Source organism: Rattus rattus, chromosome 18 (genome assembly GCF_011064425.1).
Source record: "Rattus rattus isolate New Zealand chromosome 18, Rrattus_CSIRO_v1, whole genome shotgun sequence".
NCBI classification, from domain to species: Eukaryota; Metazoa; Chordata; class Mammalia; order Rodentia; family Muridae; genus Rattus; species Rattus rattus.
In genome coordinates this window covers 6,937,554-6,945,919 of record NC_046171.1, presented here as the reverse complement: position 1 = coordinate 6,945,919, position 8,366 = coordinate 6,937,554, and the positions used below count along the sequence as shown (strand labels likewise).

General features: G+C 58.2%; 1 protein-coding gene across 1 annotated transcript; it reads right to left on the bottom strand.

Moving 5' to 3' along the window:
* Positions 1 to 279: 279 nt before the first annotated feature.
* Rgl2 (ral guanine nucleotide dissociation stimulator like 2) lies at positions 280 to 8,336 on the bottom strand. Its single transcript, XM_032889204.1, has 18 exons — positions 7,767 to 8,336; positions 7,367 to 7,564; positions 6,011 to 6,094; positions 5,606 to 5,784; positions 5,450 to 5,500; positions 5,068 to 5,365; positions 4,548 to 4,799; positions 4,353 to 4,456; positions 4,187 to 4,271; positions 3,964 to 4,032; positions 3,781 to 3,855; positions 2,820 to 2,852; positions 2,553 to 2,674; positions 2,346 to 2,441; positions 2,145 to 2,256; positions 1,768 to 2,061; positions 993 to 1,107; positions 280 to 905 (listed from the first exon to the last, which is right to left on the bottom strand). The coding sequence occupies exons 2-18, from the start codon at positions 7,520 to 7,522 to the stop codon at positions 694 to 696; spliced, it is 2,337 nt and encodes a 778-aa protein (XP_032745095.1). The 5' UTR covers positions 7,523 to 7,564; positions 7,767 to 8,336; the 3' UTR covers positions 280 to 693.
* Positions 8,337 to 8,366: the final 30 nt, after the last annotated feature.

Here is an 8,366-nt window from a genome sequence, read left to right as displayed (position 1 = left end):
TTTCCTATAGATCTGCCCCGAGAAATAACTGTCATTCAGGAGCCCCTGCTTCTGAGGGTCTTTGACAAGACAAACGGGAATGTATAAAGGAGCCAGGAGTGAAGGAATCCCTGGGTCTCCTTTCACCAGTATCTCGTTCTCGGGTCCGAGGATGGCGCCCAGGGCCTCACGCATCCCACCATGCCCTTTGCCACTGAGCTATACCAGGTACCTCCTGGGAGCAGAATCACTACTCCCCACCCACTCCCCAGCTCCGCACACTGAAGGACAGGAACAGGATTCAGGTAGTGTTTTGGTTTATTCTCTTAGTGTTATCACAGTGGCAAGAACCCCCAAAGCGGGACAAGGAAACCCCCAACAGAACCTCTTGTCACTGCCCTCTGCCCTGGGCTCAGCCTCTAGGCCTTCCCTTGGCCCTTCACAGGCTGTCACGTGGCAGTGGCTAATACTCTTTCCAGCACAGATGGCGTGCCACGTTCCCCAGAGGAGGAAGCTATATGCAGTTATCCAACTTGGTTACATGATCACCAGTCCCACAGGGCCGGCTTTTTCGCAGTGGTTTCGTAAACAGGTGACTTTACTGTACCAGGGTGGCTGGCCGCCTTTTGGGATTTCTGCTCGGGTAGAAGGGCCACCCTGTGTGGCTGCTCACTCCTGGTATGAGTTGCTATGTAAACCAACAGGACTTCATCCTCAGAACAGTGCCCGTGCAATCTTCCTCCCTGTGGCCTTGATCCTGGGAAAGGAGCCCCCTCCTCCCTCGCTTGGAGGAGTTCCTGAGGCAGAGGGGCCGCTGTGGGACCCCGAGGTGACAGCAGATGGTCTTCTCCGCTGCCGCAGGAGGAAGTCGTGAGATGCGCCGTCCATGGCATAGAAGACGTTAGCCGAGTGTGGGATGGTCAGCTCTGTGGGTTCAGAAGAGGGAGTGAAGCATTCACGAGTGTCAGCTATGAGGGCCTCCCTTCAGTGTGCCTTCCCTCCAGCCTGTTCACCTCGATCCCCGGGTAGCAGCTGCACCAGCTCAAACTCTGAAGCCACAGCAGAATCACGATTGTTTTTCTTAAGGACGCGGCTAATAACACTTGGGGCCTTGTCCTGGCTTGTCACCTTGACGAAGAGACAAAAGAACAATAAAAAAGCCGGGCGGTCATGGCGCGTGCCTTTAAATCTCAGCGCTTGGGAGTCAGAGGCAGGGAGGGGGAATCTCTGAGTTTGAGGCCAGCCTGGTCTACAGAGTGAGTTCCAAGATAGCCAGAGCTACACAGTGAGACCCTGTCTTGGGGGTCAGTGGGGGGGGGGCAATAAATATACCATGATGACCTGTTTCCCATCCTTTTAGCCCAACCAAAACAGGTCACCTGTGTCTAATCGTTTAAAATAAATAAGACACAGGCAGTGGTGGCCTGTGTTTTAAATCCCAGCAATTGGGAGGCAGAGGCAGGCAGATCTCTGAGTTCAAGGCCAGCCTGGTCTACAGAATGAGCTCCAGGACAGCCAGGACGGCACAGAGAAATCCAGTCTCGGAAAAAAAATAAATAAACAAGAAACCCAATATAGTGGCTGCCAGTGCCCCATCAGCCGGCCCACATGGTTCCCAGAGCAACAGCTCCTGGAAACTCAGGGTGGGGCCTGCTAATGCACAGTTGCATCAAACAACGGCCTGAGTCCCATGAAACTACAGTTGAGCCCTTCTGGCTACCCAAACCCAAGACTAATGCCTAACAAGGTAAGGTCCTTCCCACCCTGCCCAGCCCCAGGCTCCCTCACCAGGATGCTCTTGTAGACGCTGCCATCCTCCCCAAGCTCCATCTGGACTCGGATGATTCGGCAATCAGAGGACCCTGGCCCAGATACCCCGCCCCCACATCCAGCACTCCTGGAGGCCCCCTCTCCTGTGCCCCCACTCAACGGAGACCCGCAGGAGGCTGAGCGTCGGTGACCCCGAGAAGGCCTAGGGGAGGAGGCTGGAGGAGAGAGGTGGCCAGGGTCAGCAGGGCTGTGCAGGGAGGGGCTGCTTTCCAGGGCAGAGTCCAGAGATGAGACAGACGGCCACTTCATGTGCTAGGGGCAAACAGGTGAGGTCATGAACGTTGGGAGGCAGAAGAGAAAAGTCCTGATGGGGTCAGACGCAAGAGCAGGCTCACCTGGGCGAGGCGAGTCAGCAGAGGGGCCGGGGTTCCTGGCACCTCATCTCCCCCCACAGTGGGCCGATCCCAGGACACAAGCGGGGTGGGGCCTCCAACGGAGCCCAGAACTCTGCAGAGGCAAGAAATCAGACAGTGACAGGGGCAGTGGCAAGTCCCTGCCCGTGAAACCGGCTCCCAGCCAGCCAGTTGTGTCCTCACTCCGTCCACTGTGTGATGACTAGTGCTGGCCGAAGCGTCCTTGCCGCGGGGGAATCAATGGTACCAGATGGCTCCACTTCACAGGATACATGGTGACTGGACAGGGCAGCCATAGGCAGAGAGGTCAGGGCGTGCCACCAACACACACACCCGACCCCACCCCCGAGCCAGAGTCCTAGAACCCAACCACCAGACCCAGCCAGTCACCTCTGAGCTTCAGTTAATGGCTGGAGGCCCTGGAGCCATTGCTGGATATCAGGGTTAGGTCGGAGGTCATAGCCACGACATTCGTTCTGGAGGCGCAGCAGCTCAGAAAGGACAGCAAACTCCTGGGAAGGAGGCTTCAGACTGCAGGAGCCAAAACTCAGGGCCCCTGACTTCACCTCCCTTCCCCACCCCCCACCCCCGGGACACACACACACACACAGAGAGAGAGATCCACCACCCAGCCCCGAGCCCCCACATTCCTCTCACCTTCCTCCGCTTGTCAAAATTGATGTAGCCATTCTGCAAGGGCAGTGGGAGAGGGGTAAATGGCTAATCCTGCTCACACAGGTATCAGAGAGAACACCCCCCTTCCCCAAACACAGCCAGTGCACCAGCCACTCAAACCTTGGCATCGCACCCCTCCTCCCCCTCCCATTCACATCTCAGACCTAAACCCATCTTGACTTGATCCTTTTTTGTTTGTTTTTGAGATGCTCTCACTGTGTAGCCTTGGCTGGTCCTGAACTCACTATGTAGACCAGGCTAGCCTGAAGTCATAGAGATCTGCCCACCCCCCCACCTGCATCCTGAGTACAGAGATTAAAGGTGTGTGCCAGCATGCTTGGCAAACTAAATCTTTAAAAACAGACAGTGTAGGCAGGCTAGCCTCTCAGTCAGAAAAACCGGCAGCCTCTGATCCCCAGTACTGAGATTACAGGCAGTACCCAGCTCCACTGGACACTGACAGAGCATCTAATCTAGCTTCTAGATGGAAAAACGGAGCTCACAGTGGGACAAGGACTTTCTGGAAACCTCAGCATTTCATTCTGTTTACAACGCTGGGGATGGAACATGCCAGGGGGTCACTCACACCAGCTACTCAGTCTTCGTGCATTTAATAAACTGTGTGTGCTGGCGTTGCCAATATGCTGTAAACCCTTGACAAATATGAATGCATTGACAAATGTATCCCTCCCACTAACAGGCCGGCGTCCAGACAGTCGGGCAGATACCGACAGACCACTGAGGACATACAGAGGTTGAACTACTTCCCATGGTAACAGAACCTGACTTGAGAGACTGCACTGTTTCTCCTGCCTGTAGCCTCTCTTTGGAAGGTCGTCTGACTGACCCTAAGGGGCACTTGTTGGACCACCCAGGGGCGCGCGCACACACACACACACACACACACACACACACACACACACACACACACACACACACTGACCTCCAGCTCATCCTTGGAGGCTGCATCCAGCATCACGAGACCCTTCAGGAAGGTTCCCAGGTACGGAACCACACCCTGCAGGCAGAGATCGGGATGTGAGCCCTTCTCTCATGCCCTTCAGGCACAACTGTCTACTCACCTCACCAGGTAAGCCACAACATCCCAGCCCAACTGGGCACTCACCCCACCCCTGGAGCCAGACCTTGGGGCCTTCTTGGAGTGTGGCTCCACAGGGGGCTGCAGCTTTACTTCCTGGGGGTGACAAAACGAAGATGATATGGGGGTTGGGGGGAGCAGGGGAGGAGGGAGCTGGGGAGGAGGGAGCAGGGGAGGAGGGAGTTGGGGAGGAGGGAGCTGGGAAGGGAGGAGGAGGTGTGGAGGATGGGGAAAGCAAGACTGCCCTCACCTGCATGAGGAGCTCTCTGCTCTGGGAATAATTATCCTCCTCTGAGAAAATCTGGCACAGGCTGGAAAAGATCCTGAGGCTGTCCCTAGAGAGGAAGAACAGGCCCTGAGCACAGGCCTGGGTTCGGAAGCTTCTGTGCCCCAGGCCTCAGGCACCTCAGTCCTACCTGGTTGTCTCCCCCCAGGCCGCCCGAAGCCTATGGATAGGGCTGGACTGCAGAGCGGACACAACAGCATACACTGAGGAGAAGTTCCTAAGCAGGCGGCATTCCTGTGAGGACCCGAGCACGCAGAGTCAAGGCTCGAGGGTCCCTCTCTCCTCCACAGAAGAGTCCCCAGGCAGCAGGGCTGTTCCCTCTCACCTCAGCCACACGGATCCACTTCTCCAGGAGCCGGGCCCTCTGTGGGGGTCGGAGTGGCCTCACAGTCACCTCTCTTGGCCCCTCTCCAGTTGGGGTGGCCCCCAGGACAGAGCTAACTACTGCCCCCGCCACCTTGTTGAACTGCGTGACGGTGGCTCGGACAGACGGGCAGAGATGAGAATGTCCTGGCCGGTCTCTGTGACCCCATAGGCCTCCCAAACACTGAGAGGGGATCAGATTGAGAAACAGCTCCTGCAGGGCAGAGGTCATAGGTTAAAATTTAGAGTCAAGCCAGGCAAGTTTCCAGTATCAGGGATCTGAGGCTCTTAAGTGGCCGGGGACCAGTGGGGCCAGAGTTCAAAGGGGACAACAGCCAAGGAGCAAAGGGAAGAGAAGGGTCAGAGAAGCAGACAGAAAAGGGGACTGCACCAGGAGAATTGGAAGCAAGAAAAGGATCTGGAGCCAAGGAGAGGTTAGTGAGGGGGGTCAGAGTACGTGGGGTCAAAGGTCAAGGTCTCACCGCATCAAGCAGGGTCAGCTGTTCGGCCAAGTGGTCAGCGAGGAACACCAGGACATCCGTGGGGTCAGCAGGGGAATCGTCAGGAAGGGCCAGGGGCTTAGGAAGGTCGGGGGCCCGGGGGTCCACCCGGGCCCGGAGGTTTCGGACGAGGTCAGCACTGCCCCCCACAACACCCTCCCGTGCTGCATACCCTGTCCGAAGCAAGAAGCTCTCAAGCCGGTCAAGTTGACCCTTGACCTCAGAGCCAAAATCCTCAGGGTGAGAGGCCAGCCAGGTTGAAAGTACAGAGATGGCTACCCTGAGAGAAGGGGAACCAGCCAGGGGTCAGAGGTCCAGCCTCAGCTCCCTCTGAGCAGACTGCGGTTCAGACAGGGCCACTCACCCTGTGGTCCTCTCTAGCTCGCCCGGAGGATGCGATTCGAGGGCTTCCAGCCTGGGAAGGAGGAGAGAGTCTACCTTGCAGCTTTTTCAGCCCCCACCAGGGTGCTGAGAGTTACTCAGAGGGAATCCAGGAGCCTCCTCACCCTTGGCCCCTGACCTGTCAGCCACAAGCCCAAACAGGGCAGGAGTGGAGGTAAAGGCCCGGTGGGTGGCCAGCAAGGCTGGAGTGAACGTCATGTCAGCCCCTGATGTCCTGGCATCCAAGAGGTGTCTGACCAGGGCCTCCAGAGTACCAGCACGGAGCCTTCGGGAGGAGGCGAGGGGAGGCAAGGGGACCTGGAGAACATGAAGGGTGTCTCACTGACGGTCTCCTCAATCTTACTGCTAAACAACATCTAGGATAGTCCAGATCTAGCTTTTTTTTTTTTTTTTTTTTTTTTTTTTGCCACAGTTCAGAGTTCAGACATGGCTTAAATCACAAGAGTGCTACCAGACCTCCAATCTAGTGCTCTGGCCAAAAAAAAAAAAAAAAAAAAAAAAACAAAAAAACTCATGATCTCACCGAGGGATCAAGAGGCCTATACTGGCGGCTTGTGACAGTAAAGGTCGCACCATCCTCCTCCTCATCCCAGACTGACACAGAAGCCTGGAGGAGCAAGAAGAGGAAGTGAGTTCCACAGCACCTCCAGTCCCCAGCCATCGTCCCCAGGCCCTGCTCCTCCCTCTGCACCCCTCACCTGCGATGTCGGGGGACAATACCAGCGAGTGCGAGGGGTAGAGGGTACTGGTGACCCCAGGTCTACCCCCCCCCTGGGGCTCAGACAGCCCCCCTAGCCACCTCAGAGCTCCGTTGAAGAGGTTGGAGTCGGGATTTCAATTGAATGCAGGAACCCCACTTCTGGTCACCCCCAAATCCCCTTGCCCCCACAGCTGAGCCCAACACAGCAGAAAAGCGGGGTACAAAGTCACAAGCAGAGCGCCCGAAGAAGCGCAAAGCCAAAGGCGGAGAGACCTGAAGCTGAAACTTCACAAGACCCGCCCTCCCTGACTGAACCAGAGGAGCCCAAACTCCCCAGACTCCCTTCCCCGGGTCCCCAATACAGCTTCCACTCAATCTCAGCACTGGGGACCCCCTGAAGGTGGCGGCTCCAATCCCAGTTACAAGAAGAAGGGGAAGTAGGGATGATGGGGGGGTGGGGGCGGTAGACTAAGAGTCATGTGGCCCTAGCCCCTCCCCCGACCGATCCCGAAAAACCAGCCTTGCCAGTCACCCTAACTTTACCAATGTCGGGGCCCAGAAGTCTGGGTCCTCAGGCTCCGATTCTAACTTCTGAACCCTCCTGAAACCCTAAATCCTGCAGCTACAGTCACAACTACTAGTCCCTAAGGACGAAGATGACCACGCTCTACCTATCCTGGGATCATCTCTCCAGGTGCCAGAACCTCTTGGCTCGCTGCCCTTTATTGAGCACCGGGGGGTGGGGGAAGAGGCGGTGAAACCAGAGGCTTCCCTCCCCAATCCTAGAGTCTGAGGAGCTGGTTACTGTGGAAACAAACCCCTCCCAGCCAAACAAAAACGAGGAGGGAGACAGGGACCAAGACACAACTAACTGCCCAGTGGCAGCCGTCAGAGGCAGGTATGGGCAGAGGGGGCCTGAGCCCCGCAGGCACGGCCATCCTGCCTGCCAGCCAGACATTCCAGGCAGGAACTCGGCAGGTTCCTGCGGGCGGGTTCCGAGTCAGAGGGACAGGGCGAACTTCAGAGACACCAGGACCCGCAGCCAGGGGACAGATATCCAGAGAAAGAGCGTGGCGGGGTGAAAGGGAGGCAGGGAGGAAGAGACCGAGGGACCCAGAGACACCAAGAGAAGAGTCTCAGAAATACTTAATGCCTTTCCTCCCGCCACCCGCGTCTCACCTCTTCTTCTTCCTCCTCCTCTTCCTCCTGCCCCCCGCCCACGGCCCGGCCACCTGGGTCCCCACCCTCTTCGGGGTCCCGGCTCCGGAAGCTGCTCAGCACGACTCCCCCGGGGGGGTTCGTGTCCAAAAGCAGCCGCAGGGGCCGCGGGAGCATGGCCGAGAGAAGGAATCAGCGGGGTCGGGCCATTGGGGGCGCCTGGGGAGAGACGGGTGGGATTGGGGTGGAGTCAGACGGGCGTGGGGACTCGGGCACGAAGGGACCTGGGTGGGAGTCCCTCAGGAAGGCTGGGGGGAGGGGAGATACCGGAGTAGGGAAACCCGAGCCCTCGGGGCGTGCTAGGGGTTAGGGGCATAACTACTGCGGAATGGGCAGGGTCACCCGGTGCTCCAGCTCTGACCTGCTCGGGAAGGGTGAGGGGCTGCGCGCGGGTCCCGAGCCTCTGTTCTTGTCGGTCTCTGGCCCTCTACCGAGTCCCCTCCCTGGCTTTTCCGCGATGCCCCCTCCTGCACCCCGCCGGGCTCCCGGGCCCTCCCGCCCTTTCCGCTTCCCCCCTCCCCGCGTCCGCCCGACAGCAGGAGCCAAAAAGGGAAGGAAGTGAGGACAGGAGCCAGGGCTACCGACTAGGGGAGTGCTGGATGCCAGGGGCTGGGACGCAGTCTCCAGGTGCCCCACTCCACTGTCCCCTACTACCCTACTCGGGGATTCCGAAGCCCATGCCTCCCAGCACAGGCAGGCGGGAGGTCAGGGTCCTGTCTCAAGCCTCCACGGGAGGGCAAGTACGGGATTTTAAATCACTTTCTCTAACGAGAGCAGTGAGTGCAGCAACTCCCGAGGGAAGCGCCCTAGTGAGGGCGCGACCCCGTTACTGCGGCCCCAGAATGACACCACCCGCGCCAGCACGAGTGCAGCGGAGCAAATCCGCGCCGGGTTTTCCGAGCCGCCCTTAAGCCCGCCCACTCGCGCGGGGAGGGGGACGGAAGTCGGCTAGTGCGCCACT